Source organism: Ascaphus truei, chromosome 3 (genome assembly GCF_040206685.1).
Source record: "Ascaphus truei isolate aAscTru1 chromosome 3, aAscTru1.hap1, whole genome shotgun sequence".
Classification (NCBI taxonomy): domain Eukaryota; kingdom Metazoa; phylum Chordata; class Amphibia; order Anura; family Ascaphidae; genus Ascaphus; species Ascaphus truei.
Window position 1 is genome coordinate 320,556,131 of NC_134485.1, and position 26,453 is coordinate 320,582,583.

Genomic DNA, 26,453 nt, shown 5'->3' on the forward strand with positions numbered 1-26,453 from the left:
TCACCACAAGTGATATTCAAGGGGTTGGAGTTAGAGCCTGAGATGGACACGTGTTGGGATCTACCTGATATGTAGGACTGAAACCAGTTTAAAGCATGCTTCCCTATTCCAGAGCACTGGAGTTTGTTAAGGAGGATAGCATGATCAACAGTATCAAAAGTCTTTGCAAAATCTAGGAATATTGCACCAGTGAGTTGTCCCTGTTCCATTCCACACTGGATTTCATTGCAGACTTTTAGCAGGGTAGTTACAACGAAAGCCAGATTGGAATTGGCTAGGGAAATTTGTCTTGGTATAGTAATCGCTTAATTGGGAGTGAACACATTTTTCCATGACTTTGGATAGTATTGGGAGAAGAGAGATTGGCCTGTAGTTTGAGACAGTATTTTTGTCCCCACTTTTGAAGATTGGGACAACTCTGGCAGTTTTCTAGGTCTTAGGGATATGGCCTGCAGACAGGATAGAGTTGACTATGGGAGCAATTGGTTTGGCAATGACTGGGGCACGAAGTCTTAGGAACTTAGATTGTAGTAAGTCAGGTCCACATTGGCTGCTTCGTTTTAATTTGAGGAGAGCTTGTGTAATCTCCTCTTCGGATACTGGGCCAAGTTGAAGATTGTGGGCAGTGTTGGGAGGGGGTGGGGCTATATGGGTACTCCCAGGATGAGATTCATGTTTGTGGTTTCGGTTGTGTTTCGCTAATAAGTTATTAGTGCACACCACATATTAATCATTGAATGCATTTGCAATGTCAGTGGGTTTTGTCAGAGTAGTATCCCTCTTAGTGATAATTCTTGGTTGTTGATGGTTAGAAGGCTTCAATATGTTGTTGATAACCTTCCAGAAGATAGCTGGGTTTGATGTATTCTGGAGGAGATTGTCAGAGTAATATTGTGCTTTTGCATGTCTTGTTTGCCTTGTGCACATGTTCTGCAGGCATCTGTAGTGATTGAGATCCTTGGTAGTGCCAGTTACTTTGTAGCTTTTCCACACAGCATCCCTGAACTGGTAAAGGGCTATAAGGTCAGTTGAAACCCATGGAAAGTGGGCCCCCTGTACCCTTATTCTGCGTAGTGGAGCATGTGTATCACCTAGTTTTAAGAACTCTGATTGGAAATAGTCGAGCGCAGAATCAGGGTCGGGAATTAAATAGATTATGTGCCAAGGGCAGTTGGTAAGGTCAGTCAGAAACTGTTGTGGGTTACATTTTCTAAATGTTCTAGTGAGGAGAACTTTAGTGCTTGATTGGGATGGTTTAATTTTCCTTACACAGTACACTATTGCATGGTCACTGAAAATGTCAGGAAGTCAAAGTAAACCAGCAGTTGCTGTCCTTTGTATTTGAAATTGGCCATAGTCTTAGACGATATGGAACTGTACTTGTTTTAACTGTAAATTGTTAATAATAAAGATGGAGCATAGATTTTATATTTGCTCTCAGGTACGGCAGACCTGTGAGCACGTGACCTGCATATGGGACAAGGGTTAATACACAGCTACCAAGCTGAAACACTTTTCACCTTCCACAAAAGTCCCTCAAATTAACAATATCTCCCCTCACGCCGTCCCAATATACCATCTGTCACAAACAGCACACTTGTGTGCATGTGACTTATATATGCAACCTCAGTTAATTCACATGGCTACTCTAGCCAACTCACCTTGCGCCTTCGCAAGGTAATTTCAATGAGTTAATATTTACCCTTTACTAGATTGCAATCTATATTTGTCCGCTTCTACAACCTAAGAAATATGCAAATAAAATATGTATCAGCCAGGGTCTAAGGTCCCTGTTTTTTATTTAAAGAATAATGATGCACACATTTGTGTAGCAAAATCTTTCTGAAAATGTAAATATTCTCTACCAAGTGTGCAAATAGTTCATTCAGAGCCCAAAGCATCACTTATTAAAGTTTTAATTTAAAAATACAGTGTGTTTCTTAAGATATAAGTATAAAAATTAAACAGAAATCCTTATACAGTACATTACCATATATCATAGGTATTTCCCCCATAAACCCACCCCTGCCATCAATCAACCACTGGGTTGACCGTTTTACAACGTAAAAGAAAAAATCTCTTCTTTTGCAACGTTTAAATGTCTGACTGGATATAGAAACAAACTGCTAACTTAATTTCCCGAATACTTAGATAGACGTGAGCCATATCAATAGGTTCAGTCGAGTTTGCTGAATCTAATAATACTAATTTTGACCGACTTGCTCCTAAGTTTGAGCAACAAATGAATATCTGTCCCTTGCCACCTCCTAAACCTTAAGTGTTTGGCCTTTTTCCATCTGTCTCCGTACAACGGTTTACAAATATCTATACGTTATTCTTCAGAATAGGTGTCACCTCATGATATCCTATTTTTAATATAGCGCTCCAGCTTAGTTGTGACCTGTTTATTACCTCTCAGTGATGCACAGGGGATATTTCAAGAATGTAAGGATTTCTTTGAGGCCAACAGCCCAAGTTCAGGCTATCGTCCACAGCCTTCTAAAGTACATATCTCACTTTAGTGGGTCATCAGTGATAGCCCCCAATTCAGCCCTCTTTGGAGATCAGCAGAGACACAGGAAGGAGCTTGACCTGTCATAAAACCAATTACTGTATTGTATTTTTAACACAATTTATAACCAACGTTAACCCCTGAAGTACCAAATTGATTAAAATATTTAATACATCATGATATTATCACGACACCTTCATATAACAGATTTGGTACCCATGAAGGATTGAAGGCAGGCCAAGAGGTCGACCTACAGTATGGCCACCATAGCCTGACATATTATTCAAATAAATATAGATATCTATATATGTGTGTGCGCGTATAAATACATTTTATATAAATATATAAGAAATATTGACTATTGTGTGTTTTTATTATATGCAGCGGTTTATGCTTGTACATTGAATAGCGCACTTTAAAGAAAAATAAATACATTGAAGGTTACGGTAGCATGTCTTGTCCACTTATTACGTTGCCTTTTTGGCATGTGCACAGATGTCACCTTGGTCTTGACCCCAGCATGTGTGAACGTCCTGCACTGAGCTACCCTTGTGCAGTTTCTATTGTGAAGAGACTCGTGCCAATTTAGTCCAGCTTTACAATCCCCATAATAGTCTAACTGTTCATGACATTTGACCTGAGCGGGTATGTTCAATGCCTTAGGTTTCTTGAAAAACAGCTACAGTATTAAACTGCAAATAGTTTGATGCATCTTATAGAGTTTGTCGAATGCCAACTATTGAATATTTGTCTGAAGTATGGTATGTGAGCCAAAGCGCATGGCCAAAATTTTAGTTCAAAATAAATAAATAAATAAAATATGATGTCTACCTACATTCTGCACTTCTGTTGCTATCCTTGACTTTCTGACATCACAAATCATCCTAGTAGTGCTGTTTTTTCTAATGCAGTATACATTTTGCTGTATGGGGTCTAGTAGATATACTGTGTCATTTCCTGTTGTAATCAGCATATTACAATAGAAGTACTGTATATGGAAGTATATAAACCAGACCTACAGTTCTTGTAAAAAAAAAAATCGCTGGGAATATATCTCCAAAACTACTCATGAGTTCAGGTTGATCTTCTTTTTTTTTTTTATTCAAAATGTACTTGGGGGAAAACATAACAAGATTACACCTTTTAATCTTGGCATTACATAGCTTGGCCCTCCAGCGCTGAAGGCGTTCAGAGGTTGAGTCAGAACCAAGTGTAGAGGCAGTGTAGTTCCACCTATATTTTCCATTTCCTAGTAATCAAGGCAACACATTCATCCTTTCATATGCTGCTTGTACTCCAGGCCTCCAAGGAAAAGGGGTGGAGCAGTTTTCTATCCAAAGACCCATTGATACTAGTTTACATCCCCCAGCTTGGCCTGCTATTCTCGATCTTGGTTTATTTATTTTTTATTTATAAAATGTTTTACCAGGAAGAAGCACATTGAGAGTTACCTCTCTTTTTCAAGTATGCATATGGTTAGCTTTTCAAATGCTACGGCAATCAGTTGCATATAAATCAGAAAGAAGAGGGTGACACGTCTTGACACATCCCCTGTGGAATAAAGGTTTTTTTATTTTTTTATTTATTACATTTCGAAAGTCGTGTAATAATATAGTGATTACAAGATTATTACGTGTTTCAACACACATTGAGTTAGCAGAAAATGCTGAGATAAACAATAAAAGTTAAAATGTCAACATTCTTAGGGAGGGTTGGAAATAAAGTAAAAGGGTGTTGACAATAACATTTTAATAATTGAGCTTTCATTTAAAAAAAAAAAATAATCTCCACTGAAATAAATAAAAATTGAGAGCACTGATTCTGAGTGTAAAAGTGGGACATGGTATTACTGTCATATTGTATACACTCATATTTCAGTGCACATAATGAAGTTACCCTTTGCTATAGTATCTATAGGGCCTCATTAACGAAGACTTGAAATGTGCTGTGAACCATTCACCTCAGTGGGCTTAGTGCTCACGTTACAGGTGTGGTGTACAATAGAACATTGCCTTACAAGCAGGTGGCTCATAGCTTTTTAATTGTTGTTAGGGTGTGAAATTCATTGATTACTTCCTGCCAGTTGCAGGCTAAATATTGGTGGGGTCCCTGCCCCCTTGAGAAATTAAATGGTCCAGAATCTAAGGATGATTGGCAGCATGCTGGGCAAAAAAAAATGTGAATGTCATGCTCTAATATACAGTAATTGTTTTCTTGCAATGCATATGGAAATATTTTTCAAGTATGACTAATCCTGAAGCTGCAATTCCTGCCTGTTATGTGTATGTATATAAACAGATACATACAGTACACACTAAATGTGCATTTCATGTCTGGCACTTTTAGCAAATACATGAATCACTACTGTATATTGTCTGTGGGGGGGGGGGGGGAGGGGAGGAGCCTGTTCATTGACTGGTGAACAGGGCATTGGAAATTCATATTTTCTGAAGAAGGGCAGTCCCACTCCAGGAGATTTTCTGGTTCAGGTAAGCTTAAAAATAAAATTATTCAGCTCACTTGTGATCAGGGAATACATTCCTGTGTTTTATACAACTTGGGTTGCCAGGTGGCTTCTCCGAAAATACTGGACTCAATGGTGAAAGGTGCGTCAGATCACTATGTCCAGGGAGGAAAATACCGGACACATACATGTCCAATATTACAGTACCTCTCATTTTTTACTGGACAGAGTATCCAGATACAGGACAGTCCAGTTCAATACAAAACACCTGGCAACCCTATATACAACATAGAAGAACACACCTCTTGTTCCTGGTGCATTTTCTTAGTACAGTAGGAATGTTTAAACAAAAACAGAAATGCACAGCGCAACATCCAAAGTGACACAACATGTAGTACAATACCGTACTTCAGTGCTATTCTGCTCCTAAGTAAGGCTCATTTAGTTAAACCCTTTGGCCAAAGCGTTATAACCCTGCAGCCAACATCAAAGCATGACCAGTATGCAGGTCCTAACACTACCTGGTAGAATCCTCATGTACCTCTCTTTTTTTTTTTGCTGGAGGGAGAAAGACCATACTGGGTCTGTGATACAGAGGAACATGATAAAAACTGCTAATTGGAAAGTGGGGCAGGGCGAGCTTTAAACCCTGGGAGGAGGGGCCACACCTCCAAACAACAATAGTTGTAATAACCAAGCAAGCTCAAGAATGTTTAATTTCACGGCAGCAAGGAAGATGTTAATATTGGTCCACAAATTGGTTGCTTTATCTTTTTCTTTGAGGATTGAGATTTCATATTTGGAATACAGAAAAGATTACCCGAGTACATTTGCAGGATATCTAAACACATCCACTCGCTGGGTCCTTCCGGTTTCCTGTGCAAGTCCATAGTGGTTGTCTTGTCTCATGGCCACCTACTAAGCATTCGAAGTAAGAAAAGACTGCATACAAGGGATTAACCACTTCAGCAAATACCTGACGACAAGTGAGTGGGTTTGCCTCCCCTGAAACATTGGGGCAGTTTTTTTGTTTCTGCACGTTGAACTGAATAAACAATAGTGCTAAAATACCGCTGAAGTGGTTAATCCCTTGTATGCTGTCGTCTTTTCTTACTTTGGGAAATTTCACAGTTGCCACATTTTTGCCCTTTTAAAACATATTTGCTTTTTGACGATGTAGCCAGGTCCCCTTTTGTTGCGCCTCTCCCCTCCTTACCTCCGCTGCTGCAGGAGTTAGTGTGGGTGGCGACAGGTTCGCCGGAGACTCCCGCGGCCCTCTATGCATGCACAAGGAGAGCCAAGAGTAGCGGTGGCCAATATGAGGGTTGCGGATGCGCAGTGTACCATGCGCACACGGCGACGCATAGGCTCTGCGGGGACTACAAGCCCCATAGTGCTTAGGCAGTAGTACCACATGACGCCAGGGAGCCAATCGCACAGCTAGGTCTCCTGCAGGAGAAGATACTATTTTGCACGCTGGAAGAGGAAGTGGCAGTCGGAGCTGGAGAAGGATAGGTGTAAGAGGTGTGTGCAAGGGTCTGTGACCCTCTGCACTAGGCCAGATTCCCCCTAGGCCCAGCTAGGCCCCGACTCAAAGTAATAGATTGTGGCAGCTACAGGGAGAGGCCCTTAGATAGGAACCCTGACCCCTAAGCTAGTTATAAGTCAGGGACACAGCTGCTACGCTGCGCGACCCTGACACCGGTGGTCTGGGACCAGGCTACTGTGGCTGAACAAGAGACTATCATCACAGTGGGACACTCCAGCGGGATAGCACCCCACGCGGAGGCGGTCTCACCGTGAAGGACATCTCTGGATCGCATATCCCTATCTGATACTTGTAGGTGCTGGAGCACCCGGCAGGTACCTTACAGAAAGTGCACCAACTATAACTACACTCAAATTAGTGGGCCGAGCGGTCACACACATTGGGTCTGGGACCTTGTGGGACTGGGATTCTCAAGACACGGTGTGGGTTACACGGTGGTGGGATACAGCCGTGTGGGTAATTGTATCTTTAGTCATACAGAGTTATAGCCATATAGAATGATAAGATATATGTACAGTAAAGGCCTTTCTATTTTATATTGTGTGTGTTCATTGTTTGGGTCCTGTGAGGGGCTCCGCACCCTACGTTGGGATCCTTCTCAGGTGGAGGCGCTGCACCGATATTGTTATTCTTGCACCTCAGGCTCTCTGTGGCGGAGGCTCAGGCTCTCTGTGAGTCCACAGGTAAAAGCAGCACCAGTAGCCATCTTGTCTAGTGGGAAACAGGGCTACAACTATCATGGGCGATATTAGAAAGTCTTTTCACTGCATATTGTATCCGCTGTTTAATGGGATATAAAAATCAGTTTCCAAACAAATATTTGAGGGTTTTTTCTGTGATTGACACATTTTGTGAATTTTAAAGGACTGCAGTTTCAAGATACAATCAATCAATAGAATCCATGTATACTAATGACACTGACATGTTTAAATCTGGGAGATTGTCAAAATCCAACACCTATAGGTATTTTTATAGTGTGTGTGTACATTATATATTATTTTTTTTATTGGTTTGTTAATATAGTAAGCTGAGACTTAGGAAGGGGTTTGATTTCGTTTAGCTACTCTCTGTTGTATGATGTCAGTTCATGTGTACAACAAGTTGCCAGAGCTTGCTATCTTCTCTTCTCTCATCTTTATTGTCTCTCTGAAAATCAAGTGTTTCCTTTATACTTTTCCCACCCTATCCTTGTCGATCATTTATCCAATCATAGGCCCAGAAGAAAAATTGCTTTTCAATTAAAAAAGTAAATAATCAGGTTTTTTGCCCTAACCATTTTTACATTTGTTTAACGAAAAATAGTTATGTAATTGCATTACAAAATGTTGTTTTTAGGTCAGGAATTTTACCTTCTCAAATGTATGATAGAAGTTGTAGTGATCAATGCCAAGTCGCCAACTAACCACCAATTATTTGTTGCGCCTGTTTTAAGGTTTAATTTACACGTTTGCCATTATGTTTAATTCTTCTACAATATTTTCTGGAAACAAAGGTGTGCAAGGTGGACTTGATAGTTTCAGATATACCCTGATGGTGATTAAATTACCCTTCATAGACCAAAGTTATGGGTTTAAGTTCCACACTTTATTTTCCATTTAACATTAGGTGAAGTGTTTGTATGGGTGTATAGTTTTATTTGCATAGAGCCAACAGTGTACGCAGAGCTTTACAAAATTACAATACAGGGAACAAAGTACTGTACAAAGAGTGGGCATAAGAGAAGCAAGTAAACGACAGAATAACATAAGACAAAGGGAGACCCTTCCCCCAACGTGTTTCCAGGTTCATCTACATTGCAGCAAACATATCCTGTTTCTGGTGCTTCAGCGTGTTACCATATGAACCTGATTTAAAACAAGGTGAAACAATGAAAGCCATGGTGCATATTATTGCAGATCTTAACTAAAATGTACAGTACATGACATCTGAGTAATATACGTTGGATTTGTGTTAAAGTGCCCCACACCTCTGGAATGCCCTTCCCCTCAATATCCAACTAGCATCCTCTCTATCCACCTTTAAGACCCACCTCATAACACAACTGCTTAAGGCTGCGCTTATAGTGCCTTGCAACGGCGACGCGACGTCGCTCGAAAACAAATCAATTGACTCCGTCACCAGCGCTTATAGTAAGCGCGATGGCGACTGAGCGACGTCGCATCTAAAAATTTGGTAGCCGGGTCTATTTGATTTTTTTAGAGTCAGTTGCCATGTGACTGTGTCTAAACCAATCAGAGACCGCGGCCCGCCCCCTTTGGTGACGTCGCTGCAAATCAAATTACAACTTTCGCTGGTGGCGACGGGTGACGTCATCGATCGCGTCGCCAGCACTATAAGAGCTTCATGGCTGATAATGAATACCTCATAAATAAACCATGGCCCCTTGCAGATGCACGTACCAGAACGCCCTCCTACTGTCTCTGTACGTTCTTCCTACCTACCAATTAGATTGTAAGCTCTTCAGAGCAGGGACTCATTTTACTAAATTTTACTTTTATGTCTTAAGCACTTATTGCCATGATCTGTTATTTGTACTATTTGTTATTTATATGATTGTGACGTGTATTACTGCTGTGAAGCGCTATGTACATTAATGGCGCTATATAACTACAGAGTAATAGATAGGAATACTGCACACAAAAAAAAAATATATAAGGTAAAGATACTTGCAATAAGCGGTGCTCCTGGTTCAGTGAAACCGGTCTATAAATTCCTATACTTAGTGAAAATAGATGATCCAGGGCACTGCGGATGCCAGTCACTTGAAAAAGACCTCACGGAAGGTTGAAATGTCGTACAGTTCTGACACAATATATTCTATGGAATATCTGCAGTGCCCTGGATCATCTATTTTCGCTATATAAATACATACATACTAGTGAAAGCACTCAGAAATATTTAATAGGGGGAAGAAAATTAATCTCATATTCTGAGCATGATTGGACGCATAGATTTCCAAGGGTCTCATTGTCATCTCTTGGTATAAAAACTCAAACTGTAAGCCTTACTGGGCGGCAATTAATTTTTGCTAATGTGTACCTTCATGTATTGTGTGTTATAATTCCCTGTGTACTAATGTCTCTTCAGTAGAGACCTGCGTATGTGATTGGTGCCGTATAAATAATCATAAAATGACATACACATGGAAGGGCCTGCAATGCCATAATGTTCATTTCATGATCAAAGAGACGTTATTTGTATCTTCTAAATGAGACCCTTAAGCTTAATTCTAAACCACAAACCTGGAAATGGTATGTGGGTGTTTCATAGTATGTTATGATGGGCTAGAATGGGTTTCATACATATTCAGGGCAAAAGTACTGCAACGGATTTGTGGGAAAATATATTTTCTGAGTGAGGGGACATTACTGCGGCATCGTAACCACTGTAGTGCCCAAAGGTCCTGCAATGTGTTTCTTTGAAGGGGTCAAACTCCAGTCTCACTTGGACAATTCAAAAAACATTTATGTATTTTGTGAGCATTGCCTGTACCATTCCTTTTCACCCGAATTACCTACTTCACTTTGAAATACTCCAGAAATTGTCACTTTCAGGGATATATTTATGTGAAATAATATTTGTAGGGCCTCTTAAATATAGCTGTCATTATGAATCTATTTGTAAAAGTTGTTTTATGCCTATCAAACTATTTGGGATTTGCAACAAAATGATATAGTCCCGGCCCTTTAAAGGACATCTAGTACTGGGCAGTTTCTTCTTTCTGTGAAGCATGTTGTTCATTCCTTATGGAGTTACCTTCCTCACCCTGACCTGAGTGGTCCACATTGTAACATCAGACCTGGTGAATTCTGTGTTGACCAGAGATAGGGATCTATAAACAGGAAACACACTTTGTATTCTTTACAGGAATTTGAAGGCCAGGTGGATCATATTGTGGTTTTGTTGTTTTTTTTTATGTTGTTTTTTTTTTTTTTTTAAACATAGCAAAGCTGCATTCTTTCACTTAGGTTTACACTTTACAGGTAAACTCTAGTGCAACCAAAAATAAGAAGATATTATACCTTCCTCTTAAGTTGTTTCCAATACTTACATCTTCTTATGTTAGAAAGATAGCCAAGCTGATTGGATAGGGCCAACTGGTAGGGAATCTAGCCAACAACTGCAAAGCAATGATCAACCTGTTCTATTTGTCTGTCTTGGTCTTTTGGTTTTTACAATGGTACAACAAATCTGCATGAAGGCATTAAAATCATTCTCTTAGAACAGAGGATTGTGGCGCCGTGTTTATTTGTTGGTGCTACAGTGATGTTCTGGCTACACTTTTTTTTTAAAATACATTAATAAATAGGTTTGCAGTAGGTGGTCTCCGGGTGCTGAACTGTGTTAATTTATACTTGTTTTATTTATAAAATGTTTTACCAGGAAGTAATATATTGAGTTTCCAATCGTTTTCAAGTATGTCCTGGGCACAGTGTTATGATAATACATGGTTACATTAAATTACATTAAATTAACAGGATTATACATTATATTTAAAGACATTGCATGAACAATTAAAGATTGTATACAGTATGCTATAGGTGTATATAACAGTTACAGACAAGATTAAAATGTGAGAGCTTTAGTTTTGAAAAACTGTACACTGGAGGCGGCTTTAAGAGTCTCAGGTAGATTGTTTCAGTTGTGAGGTGCACGGTAAGAGATAATATATGTTACTAGCTGAGAGACCCGGCGTTGCCCATGATGTAAATGCGTAATAGGTAGTATTATTTATAAATGGTGGAACAATAGGTGACTATTTGTTGTAAAGGTTGGATAATAATGTTGAAAAGAAAGATGGAAGAAAATGTAATACGATGTTGTATAAAAATGGTTTATTGTAAACACACCACAGTACAATGTATATTTTGGTGACATAAGTGATGTGAAAATGTGAGGCGTGTGTCCTGCTAGGGTGTGAGGCGTGTGTCCTGCTAGGGTGTGAGTGTGTGTGAGGCGGCGGGTGGGTGTTCAGTACGGGTGGCGCGTGGGTAGTGAGTGCTGGCTGTGGGTCGGGGTCCTGCTAGGGTGTGAGGCGGCGGGTGTGTGGTGAGTGCGGGTGACAGCTGGTCAGTGATATTGTTGCGTAGGGGCAGGATGCGGCAGGTGTGTGTCGAGTGTGTGGGGTGGGTGAGAGGCGGCGGGTGTGTGTCGAGTGTGGCGGGTGTCTGTTGAGTGCGTGCGGCGGCTGTGTGGCGCAGGGGTGTGAGCGGTGGGCGGGTGAAAGGCAGAAGTGCGGGTGGGCGAAAGGCAGAGGCAGGAGGGCGGACGAAAGGCATTGAAGGAGGTGAGGTTGGAGGGGTGGTGAGGGGAGGTGGAGGGGAGGTCGGAGGGGAGGTGAGGAGGATGGGTGGTGAGGGGGGGGGATGGTGAGGGGAGGTGAAGGGGGGACGGAGGGGAGGTGAAGGGGGGGGGGCAGAGGGGGTAGGTGGGAAGGGTGGAGGTGGGGGGCTGGGGGGGGGGTGAGGGTAGATGAAGGGGGGGTGGAGGGGAGGTGGTAAGGGGGGGGAGGTGGTGGGAAGGGGGGGAGGTGGTGGGAAGGGGGGGGGGAGGTGGTGGGAAGGGGGGGAGGTGGTGGGAAGGGGGGGAGGTGGTAGGAAGGTGGGAAGGGGGGGGAGGTGGTGGGGAGGTGGGAAGGTTGTAAGGGGGGAGTGAAGGGAAGGTGAAGGGGGGTGAAGGAGGGGGCGGTGAATGTGGGGGTGGAGGGGAGGTGAAGGTAGGGGTGGAGGGGAGGTGAAGCGGGGGTGGAGGGGAGGTGAAGCGGGGGTGGAGGGAAGGTGGGAAGGGGGGGGAGGTGGTGGGGAGGTGGGAAGGTTGTAAGGGGGGAGTGAAGGGAAGGTGAAGGGGGGTGAAGGTGGGGGTGAAGGAGGGTGAAGGTGGGGGTGGAGGGGGCGGTGAATGTGGGGGTGGAGGGGAGGTGAAGGTAGGGGTGGAGGGGAGGTGAAGCGGGGGTGGAGGGGAGGTGAAGGGGGGGTGGAGGTGGGGTGGGAAGGGGGGGGGAGGTGGTGGGGAGGTGGGAAGGTTGTAAGGGGGGAGTGAAGGGAAGGTGAAGGGGGGTGAAGGTGGGGGTGAAGGAGGGTGAAGGTGGGGGTGGAGGGGGCGGTGAATGTGGGGGTGGAGGGGAGGTGAAGGTAGGGGTGGAGGGGAGGTGAAGCGGGGGTGGAGGGGAGGTGAAGCGGGGGTGGAGGGGAGGTGAAGGGGGGGTGGAGGTGAGGTGAAGGGGGGTGGAGGAGGGGAGGTGAAGGGGGGGGGGGTGGAGGGGAGGTGAAGGGGTGGAGTGGAGGTGAAGGGGAGGGGTGGAGGGGGGGGTGGAGGGGAGGTGAAGGGGGGGTGGAGGGGAGGTGAAGGGGGGGGGGTGGAGGGGAGGTGAAGGGGGGGGTGGAGTGGAGGTTAAGGGGGGGTGGGGGGGAGGTTAAGGGGGGGAGGTTGGAGGGGAGGTGAAGGTGGGGTGAAGTGGAGGTGGGGTGAAGTGGAGGGGAGGTGAAGGGGGGTGGAGGGGAGGTGAAGGGGGGTGGAGGGGGGGAGGGGAGGTGGAAGGGAGGGGAAGTGGAGTGAGGGGTGGGTGAGGGGAGGTGAAGGCCGCTCACTCACCCGTCCGGCTGTTCCCTCACTCGTCCGGCAGCTCCCACGTGGATCTGGGGCGGGAGGCAGCGTGTTGTGGCCGCTCCCCCGCTGTGTCCCTGGCGCGCGCTCGCTCACTCCGCTCCCCCGCTGACTGTAGTGGCGCCGGGGGGGTTGGGGGTATCGGGGAGACACTGACACTGGAGGGGAGGGGGGGTGGAGGGGAGGTGAAGGGGGGTGGAAGGGAAGTGAAGGCCGCTCACTCACCCATCCGGCAGGTCCCACGTGGATCTGAGGCGGGAGGCAGCGTGTTGTGGCCGCTCCCCCGCTGTGTCCCGGGCGCCGCCATCTTGTGTACTCGGTGCCGCGAGGCAGCCTGCCTGGCCACTGGCTGTTCCCCCGCCGGGGAGGGGAAGTGAGTGAGGGAAGGTGAAGGGGGGTGAGGGGAGGTGAAGGCCGCTCACTCACCTGTCCGGCAGCTCCCTCACCCGTCCGGCCGCTCCCTCACCCGTCCGGCCGCTCCCTCACCCGTCCGGCCGCTCCCTCACCCGTCCGGCCGCTCCCTCACCCGTCCGGCCGCTCCCTCACCCGTCCGTCCGCTCACTCACCCGTCCGGCCGCTCCCTCACCCGTCCGGCCGCTCCCTCACCCGTCCGGCCGCTCCCTCACCCGTCCAGCAGCTCCTACGTGGAGGGGGGGGGGGGTGAAAGCGCGGGAAACAGGGAGAGGCGGAGGAAGAGGCGGAGCCTCCGGGACCGGTGGGGAAGAGAGCGGGAGATGTGCTGCTAACACTGTGAGCCCCGCTAATGTATGTAACACCGTGTGTGTGTGTGTGTGTGTGGGGGGGGGGGGGTGGGGGGGTTGTGTGTGTTTAGTGAGGTGTGTGTGTGTGTATAGTGATGTGTGTGTGTGTGTGTGTGTGTGTGTGTATAGTGATGTGTGTGTGTGTGTGTGTGTGTATAGTGATGTGTGTGTGTGTGTGTGTGTGTATAGTGGTGTGTGTGTGTGTATAGTGATGTGTGTGTATAGTGATGTGTGTGTGTGTGTGTGTGTGTGTGTGTGTGTGTGTGTATAGTGATGTGTATAGTGATGTGTATAGTGATGTGTATAGTGATGTGTGTGTGTGTGTGTGTGTGTGTGTGTGTGTGTGTGTGTGTGTATAGTGATGTGTGTGTGTGTATAGTGATGTGTGTGTGTGTGTGTGTGTATAGTGATGTGTGTGTGTGTGTATAGTGATGTGTGTGTGTGTGTGTGTGTGTGTGTGTGTGTGTGGTGCCCTTCACTCCGCCTCAGGCCAATGAGAGGTGTGCGGGGGCGGGCGGCCCAAGGGAGCAATCTCATTGGCCTGGCCCAAGGTCCAATGAGATTGCCGCTAGGGACATGGGGAGGGGCACAGGGAGACACATACAGACCCGGACACATAGGACACTTTCAGAAATATATAGTAGATAGGTGTGTGTAACAGTTATAGACCAGATTAAAATGTGAGACAGCTTTAGTTTTGAACACATGTAGACTGGTGGCGGCTGTGAGAGGCTCCGGTAGATTGTTCCAGTTTTGGGGTGTACAGTAAGAGGAGGAACAGCTGGATTCTTTGAACCTTGGTACAATGAACAGTTTTTTGGAGTCGGATCTCAGATGATAATTGCTGCGTGTGGTAGGGGTGAGGAGCTTATTCAGATAAGCAGCTAGCTTGCCCAGAAAGTATTTGGAGGCAAGACCAGAAAAATTAACTTTACACCTAGACTCAAGTGATAGCCAATCTAGTTCTTTGAGCATTTCACAGTGATGTGTGTTGTAGTTACATTGGAGGACAAAGCAGGATATTGACTTGTAGAGGGCGTCTTGTTTGCCAAGATGAGTTTTTGGTGTGCCGAGCCATATACTATGTCTCCATAGTCGATAATTGGCATTAGCATCTGCTGTGCAATGTGCTCTCTGACCAGCTGGCTTAGGGAGGATTTGTTCCTATAAAGAACACCTAGTTTGGCATAGATTTTAGATGTCAGGGTATCAATGTGCAACCCATGTTAAATGGGACTCAAATCATATGCCCAGATATTTAAAACTAGTGACGGGGCTAGGATGGTATTAGAGTTGGTTCTGGTCGGTAGTTTTAGAAATGTAACCTTGTTCCCAAATACCATTGTTGCAGTCTTGTCAGTGTTTAAAAACAGTTATTTTTGGGGGTGGAAATCCAGTTTTCAAGTCTCCAAAAATCAGATTGAACTACATGTCCAAGGACAGAGAGGCTAGGGCTGTGTGCATATAAGATTGTGTCATCCGCATACATGTACATTGAAGCTCTCTTACAAGCTGTAGGTAGATCATTGATGAAGACTGAAAAGAGTAGGAGCCCCAAAACAGAACCTTGCAGAACACCGCAAGTGACATCCAATCGGTTTGAGTTAGAGCCCACGAGACACATGTTGGGACATCCCCGATAGGTAGGAGTTAAACCAGTTTAAAACACATTCCCCTATTCCAGAGCACTGAAGTTTGTTTAGCACGATAACATGATCAACCGTGTAAAAAGCCTTTGCAAAATCTAGGAATATTGCACCACTAAGTCGTCCCAGTTCCATTCCACACTGGATTTTATTGCAAACGTGTAGGAGGGTAGTTACTGTGGAGTGTTTTTGGTGAAAGTCAGAATAGAGTTGGCTAAGGAAATTTGTCTTGGTATAATTCTCGCTTAATTGGGAGTGGACACATTTTTCCATGACTAGTATTGGGAGAAAAGAGATTGGCCTTTAGTTGGAGATAATGTTTTTGTCTCCACTTTTGAAGATTGGGACAACTCTGGCTGTTTTCCAGGTTTTAGGTATATGGCCTGCAGACAGAATAGAGTTGATTAGAAAGCAGCGGTATGGCAATGGCTGAGGCACCAATTCGTAGGAACTTTGATTGCAGTAGGTCAGGTCCACACTGGCTGCTTAGTTTTATTTTGAGGGGCGCTTGGGTAATCTCATTTTCAGCTACTGGGACAAATTGAAAATTGTGGGCAGTGTTGGTAGAGGGTGAGGCTATAGGTGTTTTCCCAAATTGAGCCTCATGTTTGTAGTTCGGGTTGCACTTTGCTAATAGGGAAGTAGCACACCTCACAAAATATTAATTGAATGCATTTGCAATGTCAGTGGGATTTGTCAGAGTAATATCCTTAGTGATATTACATGATTGTTGATGGCCAGAAGGCTGGAATATATTGTTGATGACCTTCCAGAAGTTTGCTGGATTTTATATATTCTGGCGAAGATTGGTTGAGTAATATTGGGCTTTTGTGTGTCTTGTTTGCCTTGTGCATGTATTCCACAGGCACCTGTAGCTATTAAGATACTTAGTAGTGCCAGTTACTATATAGCTTTTTCAAAAGGCATCCAAAAGGCAAATTTTAAAGCACAGTAAGGTTGGTTGTAACCCACGGAAGGTGGGCACCCCATACTCTTATTCTGTGTAGCGGAGCAAGGGTATCACAGAGTTTTAAGAACTCTGTTTGGAAATAATCAAGTGCAGAATCGCAGTCGGGTATCAAGTTGAATCTGTAGCGAGGGCTGTTGATAAGATCAGCCAGAAACTGTTGTGGGTTAAAGTTTCTAAATGTTCTAGTGAGTCGAACTTTAGGGCTTGATTGGGATGGTCTGATTTTCCTTATGCAGCACACTATTGTATGGTCACTGACAATATCAAGTGCAATACCGGATAATTTCAGCTCCAGGGATCCCTGCTTCCCGAGATTCTTACCTCGGAAAGGGGTGCGAGTAGCAGCCCAGACATGGCTAGTCGGGGCTATCAATATGGCGTCTTTAATGTCCCAAGTCCCTGCGGGCCAATAGGAAGCCATGGTGTCATTATTTGCATTTTCCTATTGGACCACGCGAGGTGGGACATTTTAACTACGCAGAGATACTGGCACCCCCTTCCGAGGTAAGTATCTCGGGAAACAGAGGGTCCCGGAGCTGAAATGAACGCGGTTCAGCTCCAGAGACCCCCGGCTTCAAACCTGTTTTTAAAAAAATGTTGCCAAGAATGCTGCTTTAAATGTATAAAATAATTCCTCAGATAAGCTTCATTGTCCTTATCAAATGCAATTCTGACATCCTCTTCTTCTCTTTCCTCTAATCATGTAACTTAAGTATTCACTAACCCAGCAACAAGTCTGTCAGCACTGGAATGTAGGGGTCATCATTTTCGGAAAATAAAAAGCTCATGTAAACATTTGTTGAATGCAACCTGCATTAAAAGCAAATGCTATGTATTTTCTCTAAGCAGATTCAACACTTTGGTTCTTCAGCTACTGTTATAAAAAGAATAATGTATTTTGTCTGAAATATCTCCTTTTTATTACAGTTGAGTAAGTGTCCGTATTAACCAGCAAATATTTAAAAAAAAAAAATACTTTGTGTGCTACTTTGCTAATATAAGCATTCGACCACAGCATGACGTTTTCTTGCTATTTAACTAATGGACTATAAACAAAATATCTCTAATAACTGGAAACTAGATTAGCAGTAGTTTGTGCTTTCTATATTCAGTCAATGACTCTTGAAAGTATTTGGCATATTCTGTGTGTAAGCAAAGTAGATTGGTGTGTATGGAAAAGCAGTATGTAAATGAAGAGGTTAAGTTTGTGAGAAAAGATCTGTAAAGTGGCAGGATATGGGGTCAAACCTGTATTCTCATGACTGGATCCAGATAATAATACTGTCTTAATGGTTTAATGTATTACTTGTTTTGTCAGAGAAACCAGCTCATTCCTGTCCTGGAACAGAAATTCGTAGGTCCTACAAAAGTGGTAATAATTATATATATATATATATATATATATATATATATATATATATATATATATATATATATATATATATATATATATATATATATATATATATATATATATATATATATATATATATATATCACATCACACTTATTAAGGTTATGGTGGGTAAAACAAGTGACAAAAACCCTCCACAGTAAAGCATATAGCAACTGTAAATATTCCTGTATGTTCATTTGCATGTCTTAGACAGGTCTGCAACCCTGTCTTTCACCATTATCACCCAGCATACAGCACTTCCACTGCAGCAAGGGATTCTGGGAAATGACATGCAAATGAGCACACAGTGCCACCTTTTATCTCAAGCTCCTATTACAGAGCAACCCTTAAGCCAATGTATGCGGCTTTAAACACAGCTTTAAAGCAAAGGCTGGGGTAAGATGCAAAGCCAGTAAACCCACTCAGACATGTTTCAACCTTGATGGGTATCATCAGTGTGAGGTTGGTTGGTGGCTCTGCTGGTTTGAGATTAAGACTGGGTATTCACCACACTTATTTAGGTTATGGTGGGTAAAACAAGTGGCAAAAACCCTCCACAGTAAAGCATATAGCAACTGTAAATATTCCTGTACATCTCATTTCCCAGAATCCCTTGCTGCAGTGGAAATGCTGTGTGCTGGGTGATAATGGTGAAAGACAGGGTTGCAGACCTGTCTAAGACATGCAAATGAACATACAGGAATATTTACAGTTGCTATCTATATATATATATATATATATATATATATATATATATATATATAAACAAAACACTTAAAATCACAGCGCCTATTGATAGGTGTTGGAAATGGGTGAATAATAGGGTGAGGGAGAAGTATAGTAGCTGATAATGATAATATTACTCAACCTAGACAAACAAACAAACAACATATATAACAACAAGGAAAGAGGAAGTGGATAAGGAATGGGAAACACTGGGAAAAAACAGCAGGGAAAAAAAGCCAAAAAGTGCAAACACTGGGAAAAATATAAAATAAAACCTGAAAAGATAATAAAAAACACTGGAACACCCGAGCAGCTATCCACAGAAAACAACCACCTTCCACGATTCTTCTATAAAACAAAAGGGGACAGCGCGGGCTCCATAGTGTAAAATAGTACAGGTTTATTAATCACGAGCTAAAATCAAATAAAAAAGCTGTGTGTGCTGTGCACGCGCATAGTAAGTGAAACTTCATTGACTTTTGTCACAGAAATTGACTTACAGTATAACGCGCGTGCTCGGCACACATGTGTCAGTGTGTCAGTCAGTGAGTATGTATGTGTTTGTTTGTGTGTGTGTGTGTCAGTCAGTGTATGTATCTGTACCGGTCAGTGTGTGTATTTGTGTCAGTCATTTTGTGTGTGTGTGTGTGTGTGTGTGTGTGTGTGTGTGTGTGTGTGTGTGTGTGTGTGTGTGTGTGTGTGTGTGTGAGTGTATGTCTCTCTCTCTCTCTGTGTTGTGTGAATGTCTCTCTGTGTCGGTCAGTGAGTGTATGTGTGTCAGTCAGTGTGCGTGCGTATGTGTGTCAGTCAGTGTGCGTATGTGTGACAGTCAGTGTGCGTGCGCGTGCGTCAAAGTGTGCATGCGTCAGTGTGTGTGTGTATGTGTTTATTGGCAGCAGTACCAGCATCATGAATGTTGAGCGGGTGGGGGAGCTCACAGTGGGGGGGAAGGAATAGGCACATCATTCAGGGGCGGTGTTCGGTACATCACTGGGGTGTGCGTGCGTGTGTCAGTGTGTGTCAGAGTGTGCGCGTGCGTGCGTCAGTGTGTGCGCGTGCGTGCGCGTGCGTCAGAGTGTGTGCGCGTGCGTCAGAGTCAGTGTGTGTGTGTGCGTCAGAGTAAGTGTGTGTGTGTCAGTCAATGTGTGTGTCAGTCAATGTGTGTATGTCAGTGTGTGCGTGTCTGTCAGTGTGTGTGTGTCTGTCAGTGTATGTGTATCTCTCTGTGTGTACCGTATGTCTCTCTGTCTGTGTCCTGCCCCCTCTCTCCTGACTCCCCCCACCCCCGACGGAGCTGCGGACCCGGGGGGCTCAGTCTAAGTCTTGTGAGCAGATACCCCCTCCACCCCCCGGCGGCGCGCTCAAGCTCCCCCCTTCCCCACCCCCCGGCGGCACGCTCAAGCTCCCCCCTTCCCCACAACCCGGTGGCGCGCTCAAGCTCCCCTTCCCCACAACCCGGCGGCGCGCTCAAGCTCCCCCCTTCCCCACAACCCGGCGGCGCGCTCAAGCTCCCCCCTTCCCCACAACCCGGCGGCGCGCTCAAGCTCCCCCCTTCCCCACAACCCGGCGGCGCGCTCAAGCTCCCCCCCCGGCGGCGCGCTCAAGCTCCCCCCTTCCCCACCCCCCCCCCCCCCGGCGGCGCGCTCAAACCACCCTATTCCCAGGCGCCGCTGCCAGCCGCTTCTGCGCATGCGTGGCGCGTGGCATGGCAGTGGGCGGGGAACGGCGCCGCAGAGGAGTCTCCCGCCCGGCGGCAGAGGAGTGTCCAGCCCCGCGGCAGAGGACTCTCCAGCCCGTGTATCCTGTGGCAGCAAGCCCACCTGCGGAGGTATGTGTATGTAATTATGTGTGTTTGTTTGTGTCAGTGTGTTTGAGTGTGTTTGCTCCGGGGGCAGGGGGACTTGCAGGGTGACAGAGGAGTGCAAAGCCGGGGCCATGAGTGTTTGCTCCGGGGGCAGGGGGACTTGCAGGGTGACAGAGGAGTGCAAAGCCGGGGCCATGAGTGTTTGCTCCGGGGGCAGGGGGACTTGCAGGGTGACAGAGGAGTCTGTATGCTTCTGACATAAGAGGAATAACAGCGGTGGGACCGGAGCAGCTTCAGACAGCTGACGGAGTTCCCCCACCAGCGCCTGACGTCACTGGGACGTATAGTAGCGTTAGGAGCGGCCGGGGGGAGCGGGGGCCATTAGGAGCGGCGCCGGCGGCTATCGCCGCCGCCGCCGCATCTGATTTGTGGAGCGGGTGTGATGTCAGTGTTGGGGTCGGGCTGAGCCAGAACACAGCCCGGCCTCAACTGCCAGCACTGACGTCACATCCGTTTCATTTCTGTCTCCACAATTCTTTTTTGCCCTAGTTTGAATGAGGTGCCACTAAGGAAGTTTCACTTCAAAAACTCACAGCAATGAGATAGGACATGCGCATCGAACAAGAACACCAATGGTCATGCTGTCAGTCAGGAACAGTAGTCTCGTGGCTGCAGCGTGTAAATCTTTCTCTGTGCCGCCGGGTGTCTCCGTCGTGATGTGCGTCCACTTCAGCACCCCCCCCCCCCCCGGCTAAGACAGCTCACGCTCCTTTCGTTCTGCATCACCACAGTTCCCTTCCAGTCCAGCAATTGCTCAATGAGCTAAACACCTGGTGCTTGTAGATAGCGCCCTTAAGCGTTTTGTCGCGAGCGTACCTGCGACTTCATCAGAGGAGAGAGAGAAACAGACACACTTGTGTAATATATATTAGTCTGGTGTAAATCTTTCTGTGAAACCTTGTATATTTAATTTGTGCTGCAGGTATAATATTTCAATATTGATTACTGGTATAGTACGAATTATTAAATTGGAAATCTTAAGGCCAAGACCTGAGCTACCCCAGTATAGGGAAATAAGGGAAAGCACTATTAAATACTTGCCTTAACTTTGGGTGCTACCAGCAGTAGTATGGCAAAACCACTCAATCGATTCTTAGGCTGGGGCCATGGTGCCTTTGCCCGCACGGAGTCTGTTAGGTAAGCGGGTGCTTTCCGTGGCCATGGTGGACGGGCCGTGGGGGGTGGTCCTAGGGGCATTACGGAGCCGTTTCACCCTCATTGGGCGAACCGCTCACGTGACCGGCCTATCGCGCCAAGAAATCAGTTTGTACTGATTTCTTGCGCAAGGCGCGCCCCCTTTCGCCCGCACGCCGCATGGATGCGAACACTGCCTTAAGGTAGTCTGTTCGCTCGCATCCGCACGGTTTGCAGTACCATGGCCCCAGCCTTACACACAGATTCTGGGCGCTTCCTCACTTATTAAAGTGACACATTTCTTTTCAATGTTTCAGGGCAGACAAAGTCGCCTAACTTGACAAAGGTGCATCTGCACCGAAACATTGAAAATAAATGTGTTACTAACTTTAATAAGGAATGAGTTGCCCAGCATTTCGTTGCAACTACCCCAGTATAGGAACACCTGTACTAATTGTTCTGGTTGCATAGCTTTTGCAGGTTGATATTATAATAACTAGAACTGATTGCTGGTTACACCCTCAGTCTAGTTTCTTGTGCACTTTATTTATCAGACAAACTGATTTCTGTTGGGCGTGATGCTAGGTCTAGAGCGTTGGTGGGCAACAGGCAACCGGGGGGGGCTTCATATGTGGCTCCCAATGCCCGTCTCCCCCAGCACCTCTCTCCTCAGAGCAGAGGGAGCGGGGATGTTGCTGGCGTGGGTTGTAGCTTCTCCCTACTCCCTCAGCTGCCTAATGACAGTGCTCTGATAAATACTGCCCCGCTCCTCTACTGTGCTAGTAACTAATGCGGCCTCTGTCAACAGTTGTTACTAGCTTCCATAGTGCCTGCAGTCTGTGAAAGTAATCAATCATTTTAACCATGGAAAGCAGTTGAATCAAACACTTTAAATAATGCTTTGCCCCTGCAGAAATGCTGAAAGTAAAAAATTACAATATTTTAAGTGATTTGTTATTGTGTGTAATTTGAAAAAATGTAACATGCACTACTCTATTAATTTTGTAATCAAATATGGTTATAGTAAAGACCCACATCCGCTTAGTGCCCAGAATTGGTCCTTAAAGTGTGTCATGATAATATCAGGAACTACTAGGTCGTTTAATCCCCGTTGGTGCTTGAGGGGTTAATGACATTAAGCACCCGCTTACCTCACAGACTCCGCGCGGGCGAAGGCACCATGGCCCCAGCCTAAGAATCGATTGAGGGGGGTTTTTTTTGTAACAAAAGATAAAAATGCGGGGTTTGAAACCGGCCAGGATGTTTCTTTGGTCTGTTCTGCATCCTGGATGGCCCACTCAAGGTGTTAACTGTTTTAACCAAGGCCTACAGACCTGATCGGGGGAGGGTAGCTTCAAAGTATTCTGTAGAAGGGGTGCGCTCCTGCCGGTGCCTTGAGAAAGGAAGTTGGCAGTTGGCTACAAGATTTTGTAGGCAGTTAGCTTCAGAGTTTTATGGAGACCAGACTGAGGTTATGGCATTGCCTCTTATCAATGACCTCTTTGGGAAGAACCTATGTCCTTTGGTAATGTACTGTATAGGATTTTCTGTTTTATTCTTTTTATTTTAAGAAACTGTTCTGCCTTATATTGCCACTGTATGTTTATTTTGTTTCTCCTTTCTGTAATCTAAGCACTGTATTTATATATATATATATATATATATATATATATATATATATATATATATATTAAAACATTTAATAAATAATGCTTTGAGCTCTGATTGATGTAGCCTTGTGTATTAACCCTGGTTGCATATCTAAAGTCACGTGCTCACTTGTGTGCTATTCTAGGCGGTGGTATATTGGGACGGCTTGAGAGGGGATACTGTCCATTTGACTGACCTTTGCGGAGGTGGAGAGTGGGTGCGCTTCCGAGCGTCGGTATTAACCCTTGTCCCGTATGCAAGTCGCGTGCTAGCAGGGGGTCGTACGTCACAAAGTATATCTCTAAAAATAACTGTAACTAATTCCATTGTAGAGGTAGGGTTGCCAGGTGACATCTCCAAAAATACTGGACTCAATGGTGAAAGGTGCGTCAGCTCACTATGTCCAGGGAAGTAATACCGGACACATACATGTCCAGTATTACAGTACCTCTCATTTTTTACTGGACAGAGTATCCAAATACATGACAGTCCAGTTCAATACCGGACACCTAGTAACCCTATCTAGAGGTTAGTTTAAAAAATAGCCGCTTTAAGGTAAGCATGCTGCAGAGATTTGGAGTTATTAGGCCCCTCTTAGAATATCCACAGTGGTGGATATTCCTTTCCTAAGGAATGGAACAGTAGTGGTAGCAGATTTTACTGTGAAGTATTTGATTCCATAAAAAGTCAATTTATATGTAATAAAAAAACAACAACAATTTGAGCAGTCTATGTGGGAGTAGAGCTTTATTTTAAATTAGTTCTTACAAGATCTAGTGATGTGATGCCTGACGTGAACAAATTAATAGGTGATTTTGTTTCCACCAGATATTCTTGTGCCTGGCTTGTTGGGGTACAAGCTTTCCCATCTTGGCCACTTCTGAGGGTTTCTATGCTCTGTATTATTCAGACTGCCATAAAGAAATAGTCTGCAGAGATATAGGTTTATTCTCTGCCAAAGTGTATAACAACATGCAGACAAAGACTTTTTAAAAAAAATTTTTTTTTAGAACTGCATATAGCAGTGGTTTCCAACCTTTTTTTGGTTAAGGAACCGTATGTGAAATTCTGCGGAACCCCAACCCTCTCTAATAGTGCATCTGAGATCAGATACATTGTAAGGCCGCGTCCATAGTTGTGTGGCACAAACAAAAGGCTGTACCGCAATGAGGACGGCCATAGAGCTTGCGAACGCGCGATTCCCGGGCAGACTAATAATTAGATTTTGTCGCGCGGCGGCTGAGTCACATGAGCGGTTCAGCCAATGAGGGCAAACCACTCACGTGATGGTACGCCTCCCCGTCACGTCTCCCCATTCCATAGCCCATGGATCGTCTCGTGGGCAGGTGCACATGACACCACCCGCCCCATGCGCACTCGCGTACTATATCCGCGGCCTAATCAACCCCAACCCTCTCTAATAAAGCACCTGAGATCAGATGCATTGTAAATTCTTATGTATTTAGTACAATTTTCAAATGACCTGAAAATGCCAGGGAACCCTTTAGGGATGTTTGGGGAACCCAAGGATTTCTAGGAACCCCTGTTGAAAAAGACTGGCATATAGCATACATCTGGGGGCGCAAGATGTTTCTGGGGGTGCGCGTAGAGGCCCTGCACTCTTCCCCAAGGCATTCAAATTAAATGCCGGAGGATCGCGTGAGGTCTCTGCAACCTTAACTTAGCGAGATTCAGCCGGCGTCTAGACGCGTCTCCGTGTCAACGCGGCGTCAAATGATCCCTGCTCGTCATTTGACGCTGCACTAAGTGAGAGGGGAGGGGGCGCGAGCACCAGGGGACACAAGGCAGGGGGCCGCAGGAGCAAATGTTTGCGCACCAATGTCATACATGAACAAAAGAAAATGTAACCCGCTCTTCAAGTGCTATGCTGTAAACAAACATGGTTTTCCTAGTGCATCAGGGAGAGGAGGCTCTCAAATGCAATCTTTAGATTTACTGCAGCCAGGTTTTTTACCCTGTGGCAACAAGGAATGTACCACCAGCTGAAACAGAGATCTCTCCTGTTCAGCTGCTCCCCAGTAAGCAGAGCACTGAGTGCTCTGTAGCTATTTTTTTTTACAGGTTTGATAGGTTTCAGGTGTCTGCTAAATCCTAATGAGCACGAAGGCTGAGGGGAAATAGTGGATTATATCCAGGGGACATAGACCTCTGGCTGACATATATTCCCTTAATTGCCTTATTACAGGTCATATGTTCTCAATGTGCCTCAGTTCAGTCACTAAATCGAATACTACCTAAAATAAATTATTTGTACACTATATGACGGTTATGTATATAGGAAATCTCAATTTTTGTGTTGTGCTGTATCAGTGTGTCCATCTAAAACAATATGTGCGTACTGAAGTTGCTAACTTTTAGATTTTATTATCTCACAAAGAAGTTACACTCAATTTATTTGATTAATTTTGTTAATGTTTTGGATCTCAAATTACAGAACGCAATGTTACTAAACTGGACAAAAATATAGTGAACGAGTTCTATTCCTAAAAATATTAATTTGTTTTAATCTATTTGGAAAAAAAATTAATTGAAAAAAAATCAACTCTTTTAAAGTTAATTCATAATTACAGCATATAATAGCTCTTTGTAGTAAAAGAGGGATGTAGTCCATTCTTGGGCTGTTTTTCTTTGTGGTTGAACAACTATCTACAGTTAGGTAGTCCCATTTGTCATTGTGCTGTACAGGCATACCCCGCATTAACGTACGCAATGGGACCGGAGCATGTATGTAAAGCGAAAATGTACTTAAAGTGAAGCACTACCTTTTCCCACTTCTCGATGCATGTACTGCAAACGTCATACACGTGCATAAATGATATAAATAACGCATCTGTAACAGGCTCTATAGTTTCCCCGCTTGCGCACAGCTTCGGTACAGGTAGGGAGCCGGTATTGCTGTTCAGGACGTGCTGCCAGGCGCATGCGTGAGCTGCCGTTTACCTATTGGGCGATATGTCCTTACTCGCGAGTGTACTTAAACTGAGTGTCCTTAAACCGGGGTATGCCTGTATATTGTATATGATATGGTCATTAGCAATCACCAGTGGAATACTTTAAGTAATGTTTCTCAAGGTTAATTTTAGAATTAGATATGTGTGGAAATGTACATAGTTTACAGCTAGTGAAACATTTTTATTGACCAGCAAGATAGGTTTTA

At 44.9% G+C, this 26,453-nt stretch overlaps 1 protein-coding gene across 3 annotated transcripts in view; it reads left to right on the top strand.

The window, feature by feature from the left end:
• RB1 (RB transcriptional corepressor 1) overlaps positions 1-26,453 on the top strand; it is a 276,260-nt gene that overhangs the window by 201,289 nt on the left and 48,518 nt on the right. The window contains exon 1 of one of the 3 annotated variants that reach the window (XM_075591163.1): positions 23,049-23,150. The exons of the other annotated variants lie outside the window; for them this stretch is intronic. Coding sequence (XP_075447278.1) covers positions 23,100-23,150 — 51 coding nt within the window. The 5' untranslated portion in view covers positions 23,049-23,099. Of the gene's footprint in view, positions 1-23,048; positions 23,151-26,453 lie in introns of those variants that run through there. 3 annotated transcript variants of the gene reach the window in all.